At 33.0% G+C, this 20,102-nt stretch overlaps 4 protein-coding genes across 15 annotated transcripts in view; 2 read left to right on the forward strand and 2 right to left on the reverse strand.

The window, feature by feature from the left end:
* Nucleotides 1–1,103, forward strand: part of LOC123686530 (agrin-like) — a 214,939-nt gene extending 213,836 nt beyond the window's left edge. For 6 of the 8 annotated variants that reach the window (XM_045626737.1, XM_045626739.1, XM_045626743.1 and 3 more), the window contains 3 exons: nt 439–636; nt 719–873; nt 930–1,103. In XM_045626737.1, coding sequence (XP_045482693.1) covers nt 439–636; nt 719–873; nt 930–1,087 — 511 coding nt within the window. In that variant the 3' untranslated portion in view covers nt 1,088–1,103. The remainder of the gene's footprint in view (nt 1–438; nt 637–718; nt 874–929) is intronic. The other 2 variants (XM_045626738.1, XM_045626740.1) reach the window with 1 other exon arrangement.
* Nucleotides 1,104–2,486: 1,383 nt separating this feature from the next.
* LOC123686709 lies at nt 2,487–3,913 on the reverse strand. The gene is made up of 3 exons (XM_045626947.1): nt 3,657–3,913; nt 3,386–3,597; nt 2,487–3,332 (listed from the first exon to the last, which is right to left on the reverse strand). Exons 1-3 carry the CDS (start codon nt 3,784–3,786, stop codon nt 2,628–2,630), a joined length of 1,047 nt encoding a protein of 348 aa, XP_045482903.1. The 5' UTR covers nt 3,787–3,913; the 3' UTR covers nt 2,487–2,627.
* A 267-nt stretch (nt 3,914–4,180) lies between these two features.
* LOC123686708 (transcription initiation factor TFIID subunit 3) lies at nt 4,181–15,275 on the forward strand. 2 transcript variants are annotated; one of them, XM_045626946.1, is made up of 11 exons: nt 4,181–4,511; nt 4,582–4,824; nt 7,887–8,019; nt 8,118–9,024; nt 9,262–9,472; nt 9,622–10,046; nt 10,112–10,206; nt 10,266–10,426; nt 13,307–13,440; nt 14,743–14,843; nt 14,905–15,275. In XM_045626946.1, exons 1-11 carry the CDS (start codon nt 4,346–4,348, stop codon nt 15,041–15,043), a joined length of 2,715 nt encoding a protein of 904 aa, XP_045482902.1. In that variant the 5' UTR covers nt 4,181–4,345; the 3' UTR covers nt 15,044–15,275. The 2 variants fall into 2 exon arrangements, with proteins under 2 accessions (XP_045482902.1, XP_045482901.1); XM_045626945.1 differs by lacking the exon at nt 13,307–13,440 and adding an exon at nt 12,154–12,293 and having other exon boundaries at nt 4,182–4,511.
* Nucleotides 10,356–20,102, reverse strand: part of LOC123686707 (NACHT and WD repeat domain-containing protein 2) — a 72,681-nt gene continuing 62,934 nt past the window's right edge. For 2 of the 4 annotated variants that reach the window (XM_045626942.1, XM_045626941.1), the window contains exons 19-26: nt 19,842–20,012; nt 18,626–18,808; nt 17,600–17,798; nt 17,308–17,535; nt 16,993–17,198; nt 16,830–16,931; nt 16,574–16,640; nt 15,287–15,843 (exon numbers count right to left, since the gene is read on the reverse strand). In XM_045626942.1, coding sequence (XP_045482898.1) covers nt 15,827–15,843; nt 16,574–16,640; nt 16,830–16,931; nt 16,993–17,198; nt 17,308–17,535; nt 17,600–17,798; nt 18,626–18,808; nt 19,842–20,012 — 1,173 coding nt within the window. In that variant the 3' untranslated portion in view covers nt 15,287–15,826. Of the gene's footprint in view, nt 10,472–15,286; nt 16,356–16,573; nt 16,641–16,829; nt 16,932–16,992; nt 17,199–17,307; nt 17,536–17,599; nt 17,799–18,625; nt 18,809–19,841; nt 20,013–20,102 lie in introns of those variants that run through there. The other 2 variants (XM_045626943.1, XM_045626944.1) reach the window with 2 other exon arrangements.

Consider the following 20,102-nt stretch of genomic DNA (forward strand, 5'->3'; position numbering starts at 1 on the left):
GAAATTGTCATCAAAACAGATATCTAATGATCCAATAATATACTGGGTGTGCCATTTAAAATAAAGAAGTAGTAGTATGTTTTCGGTATAACCGGAAGTTGTAGAGATCTGAGAATATTTTAGGGAGAAAGATCATTGTCTCAAACCCCAATATGCAAATTTTCAGCTCAAGGTTATGATTAGTTTTCCATAAACGTCTAATAGGCCATCCCGGTGAATCACCCTGTATATACTACATATATACAGCTAAACTTCTAAGTGTTGTCTTTCGAATATTTAGAATTTGATTTGGGCTCAAAATTCGAGAATACGGTAATTATAGGGATAACGCCCTGTAGTATGGAGCATGCATTTTTTAATCATTCACATTTTTTATTCATCGCATTTCATTATGATTTATGCATGTCAAAATGTAGAATTTTCCGTTTGTTGAAACAGGAGAAAACTTTACAGAAGAAAGCCAGAAAGATGGAACAGATACGAAATCAAACTCAGAACATACGCTTTGGATGGTTTGATACTGTGGAGATGTAAAAACAAAAATATCATGCAAAACTACTTTGCGATATCTTTAGTAGATGGTTTCATCGAGCTTAGCTACAACTTAGGAACAGAGACGAAATTATTTACAATCAGGTGGGTGCATATATATTTACTACCTAATAATTATGAAGTAATAATCAAAAATGTGCCCACACATCTGAGACATATTTTACAGATCCAATGAAAGAGTCAACGATGGTAAATGGCACACTGTCCATATACAGAGAAGAAAAAGAATGGGGATAATTACGATCGATGATAATATTCCTATAAAGGGTACATCCCCTCATGGAGGCCTCATTTTGCATACAAATGCGAAATTGTGGATAGGTGAGTACCTAGGTGGCTCTTTATCATCAATATATTAAAAATCTTAAAATTTTCAGGTGGAGCTCCAACATTGCCAATGGATCTGCCATCAGCATATTATAAGAATTTTGTTGGCTGCATTCAATATATTTTGATAAATGGTAAATCGTTAGACATGCTAAGCAGTATTGGAAATATCAATTATCATTTTTGTCATGAAGATGAAATACAATAAATAATGAATAATTGTGTTTTCTCATTTTCTTTAAATCACACAAAACTGTATCTCCTATGAATTACTTTCCCCTCCAACAAGGAACGTATTTTTAGTTACATTATTAAACTTGAAACCGAATGAATTGATTAACAAGATCGATCTGCGTGAAATCTATTCATTTGCACATTTTATGATTAATAATTAAAGCACAACTTCACTACAATAATATCTCAGTTTTGGAATCTTTTAGGAGGAACTGATTCCAGATTGGTAACAGCCAACTGAAAAAAGTTAAATAAGATATTAAATAGAGTTTTATTTCTCCTCAAAAGATATACCCACTCCCAGCTACACATATAGTCTTTGGTTCATGAAAAAAATCGGCTGTTGAAATTTGAGCATATTTTGATGTTTACAGGATGCTTCGACGTCCTAGAGCCCGAATCCGACAAAGATTTTCAGCAGAAAAAATCATCCAAGCATTTAGAGGACAATTAATCATTCTGTCTTGACGATGTGGATTAAGGATTATTGGTGCAAATGACTCTAGACAACACCCTCGAATTATTCTTAGAAACTTCGGTACATCTCAGTTTTGGGATCTTGTAGAGAAAAACTGATTGCAATTGGGGATACAGTTTGGCAAACTCTTCATGATATCAAGTTTTCAGAAAGATCCTAGAGAAAAAAATTTTTCCGCAAAATTTTTTCCAAGGTTATAAACCACATGTAGAAGATGTAAGCCCGGAACTTTAGCATTCTAATTTGGCTAAAATATAGCGCATCCACCAGATCTAGGACTTAACTATATGGCGACGTCTAGAAAAAGTAGATCGAAGCAAGAATAAATAGGGACATATACATTACAGGATATTACCCTTGGTAGGCTGCTCCAGACATAAATTCAGAAAATGGAGTATAGATAACTCTTGGGCATATTCTCTAATTGAATTTAGATGAATGTTCAAGAGTATAATTAGCCACCTAAGGTTGTTTTTATGTTTCTGACTGCATTACATTTTCAATCGCTACTTTACATTAGTGGTTTTTGTTGATCAAGCTTCAAAAGCCGCTCTGTGATCTAATATTTCTGTAATTTTCGAATTTTGAGCAGATAGAGAAAAATCTCGAATAGCTTATTGAGAATGTATTCTGCAAGAGGAAGTTAATTTTTCCATCCCAAGAGTTAAGACAAAAATTTCTGTACTTTCAGTAGATTCGAGAGCATTATTGGTCAACATTTAATTTATCAAAACAAACTTTATAAAAAAGAAAATTTCACATAATAGAAGCTAGCAAATGACACAAATCAAAATGTTATAATTGGAGATGCGCTCAATCACTAACTAATTTCTCTTTTTTTTTCATAAGAATTAGATATAAAAGGGGACTTGGCAAAAAAAGAATACAAACTTGGTAGTGTTAATGATTTAAAAAATCTTTGAATAATTCTAATACAATTAAACATTGATTTTACAGTGAATTAACATAAACAAAGTGGAAAAAATAACTTTAAATCACATTATATGAAAGCTGCAATAATAAATAATCTCTCAGTTCAGTCTATGACTCCATTGAGAACTAACTCAACGGCCTCTTGTACATTTCCTGATGTTGTTTGCAAGGCCCTTATATTAATTGCATCATTAGTTAAACCAAGTTCATGCATCTGTCCTAGTTGGACTTCATATCTGACAGACAAACTGCTAAAATTTAAGTTTTCATTAGCAGTGCCTGGAGTTATAGGGGGTGTACTTGATGGTGTATTGCTGAATGCTTGTTGCAAAGCATTGCTGAAAACTTCTCTCGTTATAATATCAGAAGTGCTACTTGGAGTTGTTGTTGTGGAATTACTAGCCACTGAATTAGTAGTATTTGCAGTAGCATTTGCAATAGCAGCTGCAAGCTGAGCAGGTGTAATTGGATTAATTGCAGGTGTAGTAGGAGCACTAAATATAGAATGGAAATTTGGTGATCCAGGGTTTGAATCCATATCTTCCTCCTCTCCAGAAGAATTATTAGCATTAGGGAAATAGGCCCCACTGTTTATCGCTTGCATTTGAAATGTTTGCGCTTGTATATATTCACACAAAATACTAGCAGCATGAACAATTGAAGGATATTTTTTAGCAATTTTCCTCAGTATCTCTGGTTCCCGTAAAGTCACTAATAATTCTGGATGTTGAAGGAATGAAAAAGCAGTACTGTCAACATCAACACCATGATCTCGAATAAAAGTAGCTGCATGATTCCTTATTACTTTCTGAAAAATAATTCAATTCAGTTCATAGAACTCCAGCTTAAAATTATTCTTACATGAGCAACTGTATGAAAATTTTGTCCCCTGGACAACACATTCAATTCCCAAGAAACCTTCCGTAATTCATCATCCTTGAAGGTGATAGGACTGTCTTCTGATGAGACTTTCTCGAAGACATGAATTTCTGAATCTTCGCTGATCTCATAGTCCGCTAAAGATTGTTTATCATCATCATCATCGCTCAACAAACAACCACGATATGCAAACTCTTGAAAATAAATAGACTAATGCAATTTGATAAAAATATAAATACTCTGGCATGCCTACCTACATCTCCGCAATCTTTTTTGATAATATCCATAGCAATTCTTTTAAATTCTACTACTTTTGTATCAAGTCCAATATTGTCCATTTTTATGCGATTTAATTTTTTACCAAGCCAAACACACAAATACATTTTTCTGTAATTTCTAATTATGTAAATGAACTGAACAATATTAACAGTTTTATAGAAAAAAGTTATTTTTTCAATGAGTAATCGTTATAAAATCGAGTTATTATTAGGTTAATAATTGTCAAATAATATTCAAAATCATCATATTCATCGGACCATAGAAATAAATTTCTTATAGCATTGTAATTTTCCATGTATTGCAGAAAAATCGGATGATTTTCTTCATTCTGTTTCGATCATTCATTATTATGGAATTATTTGATGACATATATTATAATACAAATCATCATTAATACAAGATGAATAATATTCTGATTGAGGAGGAAGAAAACAATCTGTGACTCAATATCATAGCACAGACTAGTAATCTGTGATCATAGTAAGGTTAATAACTGAACTGTTGGTTGTCAAAACAATGTCAAAGTACCCAAGTTTGTACATATTGGTGCGTAAGTTTGGGTGTCGTTTAATAATAAAACTAAAATTAATAATGAAAATAGCTTATAGTGTAATTATAACTGATGAATGTGTTGACTGTTGACTTCATAGTACCTGATTGAAAATGAGTGAACAATTTACAAGGGAGCATTTGAGAATATCTGTTGGAAAAATTTTACACACATTAGGATGGCATAATTCGAATACAACACCATTAGAATATTTAACAGATTTGCTTCGAAATTACATATCTCAGTTGTCTAGGGTAACATGTGAATATGCCAATGAATGTAAGTAATATATATTTGTTGTATATTAAATTGTATCATGTTTCTCACTCTATATCTTTGAATTTTGTAGTTGGGTATGCAGATCCTAATTTGGATCATCTAGCCCTGGCGTTCAGAGAATTAAGGATTAGTGTGCCAGAATTAGAGGAATTTGTAAAATATGTGAACTTCGGTGCACCAGCTACTCAAGTTTGTAAATATCCAGTTCCCAAGGAGGATCAGTTAAATTTTCTGAAACCTGGGAGTAAAGAAGTGGTAACAAGGCCTGTTCACATTCATGAGCATCTACCTCCTATGAATCCAATATTAGAAGGTATAACTTACTATATATTCATCATGGATGGAACTATTGTTTCATTTTTAGAATAAGTTCTGTTTCGAAGTATACTATGATCGTCATTCCCCTCATATTTGGTCCTCACTCAAAATTAACATCTATTGCCTCATAAGATTATTTTGTTAATTTCCTATGAGAACTTCTAAATATTCTATTACAGATATACAATTGTTGGAATAAGTGGTTTTCATATTTAATATTGCATTTCAAATATTCCTAGAATAGAGGAGAAAGAGTAATAAGAATATAGTTATTGTTGATTGAAAGATAACACGTATATTTATAAAACAGATTATTGATTTGCGACAATCAACTACACATGAAAATCTGACGTTTAGAATCCAATCTTATGACTCATTTTTGTACGCTTGGTGAACTTGGTCTTGATTACTTGTAAATGAAATGTTATAGAACTTTGTAAGAATGATATTGAAATTGCAAATTGCACTTTTTGGGTCTTATAAGGTGATAAATAGTAATCTTTATCATTCAAGAATTTTTGGAGTATTTCGAAAATGGACATTCCTACATTCTAATCTAGTCAACTTCATGAGATATCTATATCTCATGAAGTTGACTGAGCAGCTTTTTTACATTATAACCCTGAAATTGGATATATTTACCTTGTTCATCTTGAAACTGAACTGCAGGTTAGCTCCTTAGGTTATAGGTGAAAAGAAACTCAAATTCTCAATGATATACAAAAACCTTCCCAATAACCATGGTCCACATTGAATAATGGAATTTAAATGAATTCAAGAGTGTGAACGAGAATGCCTGACAAAGTAAAATAAACCTGTCAAGCCAATTTTTCATGACAAAAGTTTTTTGTTAGCTGTATGCATCAAAGAAACACATGAACAAGAATCAATGTTTAGCAATTAGTCATTATTTCTTAGAAACAATGCTGTTTTCTATCAATTAGTTCTTGGTTTTGATAACATATCAAGTGACTCAAGCCTACATGATACTGAGAATAATTCAATGCTGCTAGGTATCTTATTTAGAACTGATAAATTATCATTAGAATGAAGGAGTACTGTTTCAAAACAACTCTTCCAAGCAGAAATTTATGATATACCAGACTATAGATTTATATTCGAGTATCAAATGGGAGGCAGAATTCTTGACAATGGAACTATTTCTTTTTTCTTTTTTTTGGAGCTTTGCGAAATATCAAGGTGAAATTGAAATCTCTTCCTGAATTTAGTGAACAAATAAGTATTTGCATTGATACTCAATAAAATGAACAACTGAAGCCTCTTAATAGTGAATCTGAAGAATTTGACAAGTTATAACAAGAAAACTATTGTAAAACGTTTTGTTTCGTTTACTTTTGGTCATTTGCCTTGTTTAAGCGGTATCAAATTGTTTTTTTGTTTTCTAGTAAGCATAAATATGGCGAGGATTCATTTGAAGCTTAGTCAAAAAGCTGCAATAGTTGAACAGTTAAATAAAGGTGTTGGAGTGACGGTTTTAGCGAAAAAATATGGTGTGGCTGAGTCTACCATTTGTGCAATTCGAAATAGGGAAGTGAAAATTATGAAGAAGATCAGCCATAGAAAGTTCAGATCAGCAATAGAAAATCAGAAATTGAAATTGAATATCTACGTGGGACCAGGAAAAATCGAAACACAAAGATCATCTGAGTGCCCTAGACTGGAAAAAGCTTTGTTTCAGTGGTTTTTGAAGAAAAGAGAAAAACATATTCCGGTCACAAATATCATGATTAAAGAAAAAGCAAAACAATTGCATGCAGAATACAAAGAGACTCGATGTTTCAATGCGAGCTGTGGATGGCTGAAAAGGTATAGGAAACGTTTTGGAATTCGATCTGTGATCTGCAATCAATCCATTTAAAAAGACTCAACTTGAAACAGTGGTTGAACTTCAGCTTTTAAAGGATGAAAATTCAGGGAATAAACTACAAGCCATAACTACATCTAATGCATTAAAATAATTAAATGAGGTGATACAGTGCACGTACGAAAATCAAAATCGTATTGACTACTCCACAATACTAGTCCTACGCAATTTGGGACATGCAGTGGTTCAGATGAGTGTAGAAAAAACGCAGAAACAAACAAAAATCACCTCATTTTCTGAGAAAAATCTTTGAAATATAAAATTTAGTGTTTTATAACACAAAAAAAGTTAATGAATTATTTCAAAATCTAAAAGATAAGACTCCTGTATTACAAAGATCGAATTTAATTCATCAGATAGATTGCGAGAGGAGTTATATAGGACAGACTAAACAGTACCTTCAAAATAGAATAAGACAACATGGATATGATTGTCAGACGAAGATTTTTACCTAGACATCATTTCGAAGAATTACACTCATTTGATTTTCAAAATGCTCGAATATTAGATTATGAGGGAAATTACTATAAAAGGTGCATCAGTGAGATGTTATATATAAATATTAACCCCACTGTAAATGACAGAACTGATACCCAAAATTTGAGTTCCATTGAATAGACGCCAGCCGAGAGAAAGAATAACATGAACGTCATACATCTGCTCATAAGTCTAAATTGCCATTTGACATGTAAATTTTCAATTTAATATTTTTAAATGTGATGTCTGTTTTAATTTATTATTTTAATTGTAAATACTTAACAAAATTCTATTTATACACTGTGTGTTCAATGTTTTGCGTGTCACATCGTTAGCCGACAACAATTAACTAAGGCTGAGTCACCACCTAAAGTTTTCCAATATTTCTGTAATGGTCTATTATTGTATTCTAGCTGTGAATAAGTCTGAATATACAGACGAAACGTCGCTCAGTTAAAAAGTTGTGTTTCACTGGATTTCCTACTTCCCCATATCCTTGTTTAGTATATACATTGCGAAGGACGTGAAATTGTTGATATGATATAAAATTTAGGTAGTAAAAACACTTCTTTATAGTATCAAGTACAATAAACTGTTGTTCATTCCAGCAATGTCGTTTTATTTTAACTTCGTTATAGTGAACTGCACATGCCTACTAGTTAAATATTATATGTTATAAGTTCTCACATTTTTAGGTGCTATAGTTGAAAAAGAAGCTACGACACCGCCTGTTCCAGAAAAAGTAGATGACGCTGCCGCAATCCCGGAAAATCCACCAGTTTTTAAAAAACCACCTGACGTTGTTCCTGGAGAATTTAAGAGAAGCAAGTTAGTGTTTTTATATAAATTCTTTGAAATGAATTTTAGATCCGTTCAGAACATTGCTAACTGTCTTGAAATAGTAGAACACAAGTAACATTTTTCAGGAAGGAAGATGAGGGAAGCAGGCCTACTCGAGAGATTAGTAGTGTTATGATGACGACTTCCGGATTTCTTTCACCTGCCCGTGAAGGCAGACTTCCAGAAGCGAAAACACCTGTGGCCCCACCTGTAGAACATCCTCCCCAACCTACTTCATCTTTTGCGAATTTATCTAGTTCAGATCATAATATGGGAGTTTTACCTATGAAAAAACTTCCCAGACCTATGAAGAAACTTGAAAGGAGGAAAGATAGAATAGGAAAGGAGCTTTTCAAGAATCAGGAAGAATCAAGAATTAGGAAGAACCCATTTAAAGATTCGCCCAAAATTAAAAAAATGAAAACGTTTTCTAATGATATGAGTATAACGCCAGACTTTAATCAATTTTTGAATATGGGTAAATTGCCTCAGGCTCCTCCAAATCATAAATTGAATCCAGTCAAATTCAATAATAAGGCTTTGCAAGCAGCGCGAATGAAGACTGAAAAATTCAACACTACCATAACGCCATTACCTATGAAATCCCAAAATAATCGTGCACCTGTGGATAAGCTCCATACAGTTCCAGATAGGAAAAAAGCCAATATTCTCAAAAAGATATCAAATGTGAAAGATAAAGTAGATGAGAAAATTGCCATAAAAAAAGAAGAAAAAGAGGATCCCTCCAGTCCCCCTAATCTGATAATAGACGAACCTGATGATATAATCCCCAAACTAAAGCAATTTAGAAGTGACATAACCATTGAGCCAATAAATCCAACGACATGCAACAGTGTAGCTGTTAAACCTGAGCTGATGTATTTCGATGAATCGCCTCCAGGTACTCCATCGACTCCCAAAACACCAGAAATGATAGCAACTCCTCAATCTGTGATAAAAGAAAAGAAGAAGAGAAAACCAAAAGTCCCAAAGGTTTGTAAACATATAAGTTACAATTTAAAGTTATTATGATTACTGTTTCAGATATCACATATGATTGTTGTATTTTATACTGCCATTTTATTGAAAATTTCATTAATTGAAACGGTCATTGTATTAACGTATTGTTTCTTAGACCATTAGTTGTTGGTTTCTTTGAAACTGTCATCTAGAGTATTCCACTAGTTACGAGTTTAAATTTAATTCAATTTTTTGTACTGATAATTCTAGCTGGCCAAAATGGAGCCACCTTCCGGTACTTATGGTTCCTGTAACGAAGCAGAAGCACTAGCAGATAGACCCAAAACACCAAAAGCTGAAATCGATGTGCCTACACACAGGGAATCACCGGTGCCTCAACAGATGCCTGAATTTCCATTTGGCAATATTAATCCGTACCAATTCGGCCGACCAAATTTGAATTTCTTGGCAAACTTTGGTGGTAAGATTGTCATTCGTTTACTGACTCTAGAAAATGTCATAGCTGAAAATTTCCTTCAACACTTAGCTAGTTTTCAGCTGTTTTTTTCCTGTAAACAGCTTTTGTAATTCAGTTCATAAGGTGAAATTTTATATTGATTGATTTTTCAGGACCAGGCTTAATACCTCAACCTATAGGTAATCCAATGAATCCCTTATCAAATCCCTTATTCCCTGGTCATTTTCCATTGTTGAATTTACCCGATTTTGGTCAAAATCCTTATTTGCCACCGCAAAATGTACAAACACACCCTAATAATTTATCGAATTTTGTTCCAAAAGTTGAAGAATTACCTAGCTCATCATCCTCAGTACCTGAATCTGTTAGCTTACCTGCCCCTACTCCTAGAACCCCTGAACTTGTAACATCAAGCGTTAAAACGGAAAAACTAGACAAAAAATCGAAAGAACATAAAAAAGAAAAGAAGGATAAATTAAAGAAGAAAATGAAGAAAGAAAAACTCAAAGCAGAAAAAAAAGAAGAAAAGAAAAAATTCAAGAAGAAAGAAAAGAGAGATAAGCGTAAAGAAAAAGAAGTAAGCTTGTTGAGAAAATTAACTTCAATTCTTTCTTCTTCAATACTTCATGAATAATTTTTTAGGTCAAAGAAGAACCTTCAGCAGTGCCTAAACTTACTCTAAAGTTGAAATCACCTTCACCTCGTCCAGTTACTCCGGATACAACAACTAAAAAATTGTAAGTTGCTAGTGGCTAAAATGACCTCATGACCCCGAAAAATTCAATAATTTTTTCAGAAATATTAAGCCTGTAGTGAAAAAGGAACCAGAATTGTTCGATGATCAGCCAGATGTTGATGGGTCCAATCTTGCTCGTATTTCTGCTTTAGTAACAGGCCCACCAAAATTGAAAAATACACCACCACCAACACCACCTCAATCTTCCTTTGTACCACCAGGTAAATCTCAACAAAAAATTTTCTTTCAGTGCACTTATGGAAAACCTGAAATGATGAAGAAATATCATAAATATAACATTTCTTTCCAATTTATTTTTTTGTAGAAATAAATCAAAGTCAATTAATTAATTTCCGACTTTTAGCAAAGATGAAAAAAGAAAATAACAAAATCTAAAAAATTTGTATGTTTTGAAAACAATCCAGTGATATGTTTATGATATTTGAATATTCATAACTATTTATTTGCTTGGTTTTTAAATAAATAGATTCTTCCTTCCAGCTTTCCACTTGAGAATTATAGTTACATTTTTTAGCTTGTTATTATTTATTATGATTAGCATCCTCATATTGATTCTTATATAGATAATGATTTTTTATGTATTGATTTTGGACAATTAGGTATTCAAATGATTATTACCATTGATCACTCAAGTCATCAAGGGTCAATCATAATACTTAGGCTGTAGAAATCAGCAGTGCATTAAGAATGGAATTTCTGATAAAGCAGATATAAAACACTTTTTGGCTTCTCAAAAAAAAAAATTCAATTTAGGAACCGTCCATTCGATATTTCATATACTGACCAAAACTAATATTCAGATTTTATTTTGTATAGTAGCATTTGAATGCCTATAATTTGAAGGAAACAGTCATGATGGCAGAAATAAACATTTTTTCTTAATTTTCATTCATTGAAGCTCCTTAGACCACTGGTTTGAATGTTTTGAACTTTGAGAAATAAAGATGCAAGCTCAGGAATTGCATTTATACTATTTCATTAAAAAAAAGCAATCTCTTCAAAGAATTTAATGACCATTCATAAAAAAATGAAAAATCAAAATAATGTATGTGGCCCATGTTTCTGAACTTGTGCCTATATTATTCCCGGAGATTCCAGCAATAATTGATTTTTATGAATCATTTAGATATCTTGTCATTTGTTCTCAATTTATTTTTGTCTGAATATAATTAAAGTTGGACAAAAAAAAACTCGGAGAGTAGTTTAGTATTCTTTAATACTGCAGGTGTCGGTATTTTGAATGAGATACATTATAATTTATTTATTAACGTTTGGTATTAGTTTCTTCGATTAGTTGACAAATTTTGTAGATTTATTTAGTAAAGTTGCAATAGTGTCTGATTCATTTTCGAAAATGTTGAATTAAAATTTTTAGTTATGCCCTGTAGGAAAATGAGTTAAATATTAGGATAGATCATGGATGGACATTTCCAGCGTAATGTAATTTGTTATTTCTCAGAAAAATGAAGATATGGATTCGTTTTTATCGAAAACAAATATTGTCAAAGCTTCGATTCAAAGATAAGAGATTGTTAAGAAGAGAAAATGATTCAATTTATGACTGGAGATGTCTATCACTGTTGTTTCCCTTTAGATTAGTGCTTTTTCGTCACATTCATTACCTTCTTTCAGTAAATTAGCTTTGAAATAAGACTGTGAAACCAAAGCATCTGTAAATTCAGATTTCAATGGGCCCACCATTTCGTTACCATTCTCTCATTACTATTTTAGGTGTATTAGTAGTTACTTCAAAGTTTTTCCAATCACTGATACGGAATGAATTTTTGAAAGCTTCTTTCAGAAATAAAATTCAAATTGAAAAACTACAGTATTGACAGTGAATTTGGTTGGAGAAATTTTCTGTTATCCTCTCGTGATTGTACCCCTAAATTGATCACCATGTTTTGATTTTTTATTTTATCTGCAGCTGTTGAAACAGTTTATCCTAATAGTTACGCTATACCGAAGAAAAAACACAAACCCGAAATCAAACCTATAAAACTTAAGGTTGAAATAAAGAAAGAGCCAGTTATTGAACCTCCAACGCCACCTCCATCAAAATACATTGTAAGTAAAGATAATGGCATTTGGGAATCGAAGAATCATCATGTTTTTTGTTGTTTTACTAAAAAAATATCATCTATTCATGTTTTCTCATCTTTAATATTAAGGCTTTAACATTTTTTTGAGCCCTCATAATGTAAGCTTGTCTGTGGGATGTCAGGAAATAAACAGAAAGTGCTTTTGGTTCTTCATGGATAGGAATTTCTTCAATAACGGATTAATTCAAAATAACTTTTTGCAATACTTTTCCTTTTTTGGTGACGGACACTATAAATTAATTCGAAGCTACAAAACTGATTACTTTGTTAGTATACCTACCCTGTAAACAAGGCGATGAATAGTGAATGTTTACATCACCGTGAAGAAACTCTTCAATTGATGTTTATATATATATATATGGTCAAAAAACTGTTCCACTAAAAAAGAAGAAATCAAGAATCGTTCTAGTCATATAAAACATCTTACCTGAAATGACTCCAAAAACACAATTCTCAGTTATATAATATAATTCGAATTGAAAACCTCATGGGAGAATACATCAAAGGAAAGATATTGAATTGTATATATTTCAACTTTTGTTTTTTTCTCATCATATCTATGTTCTATTTCAAATCGAATGGATCACATTCCGAAGTATGGGTGTTGAATGTAAAAAATGAGAATGATAAGGTGCTGCCTAATTGTGGAGAATGGTAAATTACATTTGCTTTGGATGATTTTTTTTATCATTTTTGAATTGATGCTTTCACAGTGTGTCTTCTACTATTTTAACGAATAGTAAAATAAAATGATAATTTTTAGTTCTTCGTTTGCTGCATATTTGATTTTTAGTTTAATGCACTTCCGTTTTCAGCTCTTAATAGATACATAGTGAAGTTCTGGTAATTTGATTTTTGATTTGAATTTAAATTGACGCATTTCAAGATTGCTTCTTGATGTGTAGGGTGATGGTATTTGATTTATCTTGAAATTTCATTTCTGTTTAAATTTTTGCTAAGTTATGTGAGTTTATGCAGCTGAGGATATTATTAAACGCGAGGAAATACCTGAGAGTGCTGTGAAGCTACTAAATGGGCAAGGCAAGTCCAAAGCTCATCCTGTCAAAGCTAAACCTGTTAAGCCAAAAAAGAAGCATTCGCCTATTCAGAAAGTAAGTTCGTATTCATTAAAATCCCTGACGGAACAAATTTTAAATTATATTCTAAATGTTATCGCCTAATTTGCAGGGACGTCTGAACGCACCTTTTTCAAATATTCTGCATTTTAGGGATTACTTCTGAATTTTACAGTGGGACTCTCTAACGGAGTTTCCTATGATATTGAAGAATCTATGTTTGAGAACCGCTTCTTTATTCAAGCTTGAAATGCATTTGCTCCATCGCTTAATTCTCTAGCCGTTCTCTGCTGGTCATTAACAATCAGCATACCATTTTTGCATGAGCGCAGAAATTCAACTCATCGCATTCGTTTGTTGCGCTCGAAAAATAATATCCGCATTACAAATTAGTTTTAATCCTTATTACATAACAATTAGCACTGAAATATCAATTGGTTTTGTCCAATTTCGAATCAAGTGGCTAAAATGCACTTTCACATTTCATTACAATTCGAAACAAAATATAAATGTAAATGTAATGAATCAAGTTATTGTTTTTTTCATTTAATTCATTGTACATATCATTTTCATCCTAGGCTTAAAACACTCATCGTGTGGAAATCATTACTAACATATTGGAAGGTCTGAACTTTGAACAAAACTAATGTCCTTCTGAATATATGCATCTAAATATTTAAAGAAAAACCTGTATGAATGTTTCGTTTAAAATGAATTGTTCAAAGTCCAGACAGATTAATAGGTTGAGTGAATAAGCTTTTCGGTTTTTATTTGGTATTCGAAGAGGGGTTTTCTGAATTCAAATTCACCCCCAACAAATCTTAATGTACGTGAATAATTCTAAACCTTTATAATTAACAGATATGATCAACAAAAAGGGAAAATCTCCATGTGTAATTTCCTATTGCTTAATTAATAACTTGAATTATTTATCTGGTTGTATTCACTCAACTTGTAGTGCTTATCAATAAAGCTGTTAATATATCAACATTAAAACTACATCCACATACATTTCACAATCACAGTGAGAGGAAGAAGGCTTGTAGGTATTAGTTTGGTGTTGGTGATACTTTAATGGCATTATTTCATTGGATCATAATTATAATATAAATTGAATAATAACATGTTCAATATCTTCCTATTTGATCAGACTCAACACTTTTCAAACAAAATATGAGATCTTACATTTACAATAATCCTTTATTCAAATAATTAGCTATCAGCTTTACTTTCATATCTTTTGAAACTTTTTTCATCAATTATTTATGTGGGGGTTTGATACAATGAGAAGATATAAATCCAATTCCATTCTTTTACTCATTGATATTTTAAATTAAGGATGCTGAAGGCAATGAAGTATGGATATGTCCTGCATGTAGTCGACAGGATGATGGTAGTCCTATGATTGGTTGTGATGGGTGTGATGCCTGGTACCATTGGTGAGTTATTTGTAATCTTTTATTGTATACAATTGTATATATTGAAACTGGGAATTCACAGGGTGTGCGTGGGGATTCAAGTACCTCCAGATGAAAATGAAAATTGGTACTGTAGACACTGCCTTCTCAAAAAAGATGAAGATCTTCAGACAGATAAAAAGAAGAAAAGAAAAAGAAAAGATAGGAAGGATCATCAATAGGTCAATTTTGCATTAAGAATTTTTAAATTATTGAATCGTTTTCCATCATTTATATAAGCAAAGAGTTTTTTATATTTGTTACCTATTTTTACGGAACAATTTTTATTATAATTTTTTTTTAAATGCAATCATATTATACCAATAATTTGTTTTATAATGAACATTTTTTTGGAATGAGAACTCTAGAGAATCAGTTGTGTAATTGTTAACGAAAATAAAAACTGTTGCTCTATTTATTTGTTCATTGAGTTTATTTTTTTTCTTTTCTGGCTTGACTGCATGGGTCACATAGATTTTGATCCTAAATTGATGTTTTTTGTGGGATTAAAAAAATTTCTGTATATTCAGGCTCGGTTGAAATACCTTCAACATAGTTTTTTTTATTCAATTTTCTGACATGGTAACTAATTTATTAATTTAACATAATTTATGGAAACTTGGTAACACTCAATAGAACATTGTGAGCTAAATTGAGATAAATCACAATAACTGGTACACATTCTACAGTCAATAACAGAATTCTTCATATTTCTTGTTAATAATAGGACTAAGGATAAGTTAATGCAGTCGATTAACATTTTTTTTTTGAGAAATTTCGATTCAAGTGTTATGAGAGAGAAAAGCAACAGTCTTCGTTGTTCCATCGAAGGAGTACATGCTAACAATTTAACGAGATCAATCAATTGGAAATGCATAAAGAAGGGGACCTCTAAAAATAATGCTTCAGGGTAATGAACACTCTGTACCATCTAGTAGGAACGATGTTATAATATTGAGGTACATTCATCTAAATATTCCAGCTACAAACAAAATTTTCTATAAATATATCTCATCAGAGCATTTGTCATTTAGATTATCCGCTGCGTCATTGGCCTTTCAATATTGGAAGAACCTTCAATTATATATTTATGACCATGTAATTTTTATTCAATTTTTTTTTATGATTAGTAAGTTCTAAGCTTCTCAGAGGTCTCACATACGCCTAGGAGAGTAGGGTTAAAAACTTTATATTTAATCTTTGATTCGACAAGGGACACCATCTTGATATCGGAAGGTTTTCCATGCTAAAAAACTTAAATTTACATATTCTAAAATCTAAACCTGTATAAGTTCTTGAAAAGTTGTGGATTAGAGAAAATAGGATTTGTTACAAGATATACATCTACATACATTCATATCATAGCAAGGTTATGGAATTTTCTTTGAGAATATTTGGAATTCATGGGGGAATTTTGGAAACTATGAGTATAATGGTCCGAGGTTTCAGCATCTGATATATGTGCGCTAAGCTATGAGTAGAATAGTCCTTACACTGAAAAATAATTATATTATATTACTGCATACACCAAAACCAGTGGCGACGCCAGCTATTCAAGAATAGGAGGGGCCAAGATTTTCTGGTCCATCTAGTTTACGTTAAATTCATGTTATATTTTATGTTAATACGATATTTCAGGGAGAGGCAGCAAAATTTTTGCGACGCCACTGAACGAAACATAAAAGACACCCATCCATGTTTTTTATACTTACTGTTGTCGAAGTGATCTTCTTCTGAAGAATTGTAGGATTCTGCTAGTGATGACTGCTTTGACAAGCTCTAAAAAGTTAAGATGTTAAAGACACAAGTACTTTTAGAAATAAAAAAAAATAATTTTAGCCTTCCTCAAGAAAAAAAAATGTGTTGACCTAAGGGATTTATAAGTGTATCAACACATTTTTTTAAAAAACATTTCGGAGTGAAATGAATCAAAATTAAACATAAAAATTATAAAAGATAGACATTCACCTGCTGCAAACGCCTCCTTGGCGGAGATCTCTCATTCCACAGAGCCTCCAGCTGATCAAAGTGTTGAGATTGAGCAAGAGAAGCTTGTTTTGTGAGAACTCCCTGTAATTCGATGAAATGTTTGTATAGGAGGTCCCAAAGTCAATACTCACTGAATGCATACCTTTTTCGTTTCTTGATTTTGCGGAAGCTTCGATATTTCTTCCATACTGGCAGAAATAGAAAATCGTCTTTTGAATTTCTCATCCACAGCAGGTATGACCAGATTTGAGGTAAGATGCGCGTATTTTTTCTGCCATGTGTAAGTATCCAAAGATACCTCCTTCTTCAGCAATCGTTTCATTTGACGTTTAGTCGAAGGTTTAGCATCTGAAATGATAATATTTTAGCTCTATATTTTTCTTCAAAATAGAATAGATATGAGAAAACAATGAAGTATAGGTACTCTATAAAATTTTCAGAATTTTTTTATACTTACTATCCATAACATTCTTTTCATTGGAGGCATAAGTAGGAAGTTTCACGAATTTAGCAGTTGTATTATGTAGACAGATTATTGGCATATATTTTGTATCTTTGAGAAGGACGCCAATTCTAGAGAAATCCATGTTCGGCTCTATGCAAACAACTGAGAAGTGTAGCTGCAAAGATGTAAGCTGTAGTCCTTTCTTTGCATCCCATATTATAATGCTCTTGTCATCAGACCCTGAAAAATATCAATACATGTAAACAATAAGCCCATACAATAGTTACATATTAATTATTATCACCTGATATAGCCAAAGTACCGTCACCAGAGAGTTTGACGCAAGTAATATAACTTAGATGAGCTGATAGAGTATGAAGATCTGCTCCAGTATTTATGTCCCAAACTATCAGATTGTTATCGAAGGAACCGGAAATGATTTGCGTTTTGTCTGCCACTGAAACTGCCACGCAAGAAACAGCTGCTGTATGACCCATTAGGACCTTAAAAATAGTTATTTTAAAAATAATCTTGCACGTTTAAATTTGCCTGTAAAGTATCCAAGTACGTATTAGGCCAATTGAAAAGTCCCCGGTCTGATGCACAGGTGGCGGTGCTAGTATTAAATCCATATGATTTTTAGTTAGTACCAGCTGAGTGGACTGCACACGATGAATCGAATCCAAAGCGAGAAAAAACACAACAGTCCGCTGGCAAGGTTATGGCATCAGTATTCTGAAATGCGCAAGGTATAATCTTCGTTGATTACCTCCAAAAGGGACAGAACATCAACAGCGATTATTATATAGCGTTATTAAATCGTTTAAAGGATGATATCGTTAAAAACGGCCTCATTTGAAGAAAAAAATCAAGACAATGCGCCGTGTCACAAATCAATGAAAACAATGGCAAAATTACATGAATTGGGCTTCGAATTGCTTCTGCATCCACCGTATTCGCCAGATCTGCCCCCAGCGACTTTTTCCTGTTCTCAGACCTCAAAAGAATGCTCGCTGGAAAGAAATTTAGCGCCAATGAAGAAGTAATCGCCGAAACTGAGACCTATTTTGAAGCGAAAGACAAATCGTACTACAAAAATGGTATCGAAAAGTTTGAAGATCGCTGTATTGCCCTCGAAGGCAATTATATCAAATAATAAAATCGAATTTTGCCAAAAAAATGTGTTTTACTGTGGTAGACCGGGAACTTTTCAATTGATTGATAAAACTTCAAGACTTATAACAAGTCCCTTAAAAAATGTGAAGATTTTTCGTGGTAACCCTGTATGAGAACAAAAAAATGTAGGAAGTATTTTACAATTAACACTTACTTGTGATAGTTTGCCACCAGAGACTTGCCACACTTTCAGCGACATATCTTTGGATCCTGTTATTACAAACTGCGAATCCATCGTCAGAATAAAGCATGTCACTTCTTTAGAGTGATTGACCACATATTTTTCATCTCCACTTGTAGCCCAGATTTTTAGGGTGGTATCTCCGTTAGAAGCAACCTGAAAATTACATTCGATGAAATTGGTTCCTTGTGAAAAGAAACTGGCAAGTTGAAGAAGGCCATAACAATTTTTTACTGGAATTAAATACTGCTATAATGAGTAAATTCTGATTTCACACTTATAAAACACATTGTAGGTAACTGGCGATTAGTTACAGATTTTTGTGTGACAAGAAAACCAGTTGTTAAAAAAAGCAGATGAGGAGATTCATTGTATAGTGACCCTTTACTAGAGCGACAGATGGCGTCGAAGGCTGCAAAATTCTATGAAGCACGGCATCGCTTAGGAAACGTCCTACGATAAAGTCACCACGCTCCATATCAATATGGATGGTGCATAAGGCAGGGACCACTGAGTTGCTATTTTAATTATTTCATTAGAGGTCGTCAATGGCGTTGATATAACTGACAACCTCCTTAGGGGCCTTGGCCGTTACCTCTCGGGTATCCAGGACCGGCATTCCCATATGAATGGTTCTTAGACCAGCCAGCTCTGGACACTTGCATACCATATCTTCAGCTGTTTCTGCTTCTGATCCACAGAGCCTGCAAATCTCATCTGCTGAATTTCCTATACGGTACAAAGATGTTTGTACGGACAGTGCCCCGTCAGCAGTCCCACCATCACCCGAAGCTCGGCTCGTGACAGCTTCAAGAGCTTTCTGGCGTAGGTAGGTGAAATCGTCACGAATTTCTGGGCCTGAGTAAGTCCAGGAGTGTAAGTCCAGTGGGTTATGCTATTATTCAACTCCCATTTCTGGACCGCTGCCGTATATTGCCGTCTTTTAATAGCCCACAGAAAGGCTCAAGTCCAGCAGGTGTTAACCCTGATGCACTTTCTGCAAGTTCATCGGCTCTTTCATTTCCTTCAACACCACAGTACCCTGGTACCCATAGTAGAGTCACAGGAAAGAATACAAACATGTATATCTAACCCCAACCCGAAATTAGATTGATTATAAGTATTTTTTCTATCTATCAATACATTTTGGACATAATAAAAGCACATAGATTTTTTTATTAGCACTTACATTGTACTTCATGGTGTTAGTAACTTTGATACATTTGTTAGGCCCCTGGTACGAATTCAAAATATTACCATTATCGGCATTCCATAAGAAAATATTATCATTTTTGTCACTGGAGATAACTCTAGTCGAATCCATATAAATATAAACACTGGAAACTGGACATTGGTGACCCTGAAATATGAATCATATTGCATGAGGGTCCTTCGTGCAGTTTGAGTGCTTAATACACCTTTCATCATACTTTCTCTGTTGCTGTTTGCG

This window comes from Harmonia axyridis, chromosome X, assembly GCF_914767665.1.
Source record: "Harmonia axyridis chromosome X, icHarAxyr1.1, whole genome shotgun sequence".
In the NCBI taxonomy this organism is placed as follows: Eukaryota; Metazoa; Arthropoda; class Insecta; order Coleoptera; family Coccinellidae; genus Harmonia; species Harmonia axyridis.

Coding starts and splice junctions, on each gene's coding strand:
- LOC123686709 (XM_045626947.1), bottom strand. CDS start 3,786: ATGTATTTGTGTGTTTGGCTTGGTAAAAAATTAAATCGCATAAAAATG. Junction 3,598..3,656: donor AAAAGATTGCGGAGATGTAG/GTAGGCATGCCA, acceptor TTTATTTTCAAG/AGTTTGCATATCGTGGTTGT. Junction 3,333..3,385: donor ATTTTCATACAGTTGCTCAT/GTAAGAATAATT, acceptor ATTATTTTTCAG/AAAGTAATAAGGAATCATGC.
- LOC123686708 (XM_045626945.1), top strand. CDS start 4,346: ATGAGTGAACAATTTACAAGGGAGCATTTGAGAATATCTGTTGGAAAA. Junction 4,512..4,581: donor ATGTGAATATGCCAATGAAT/GTAAGTAATATA, acceptor TGAATTTTGTAG/TTGGGTATGCAGATCCTAAT. Junction 12,294..14,742: donor CACCTCCATCAAAATACATT/GTAAGTAAAGAT, acceptor TTTTAAATTAAG/GATGCTGAAGGCAATGAAGT.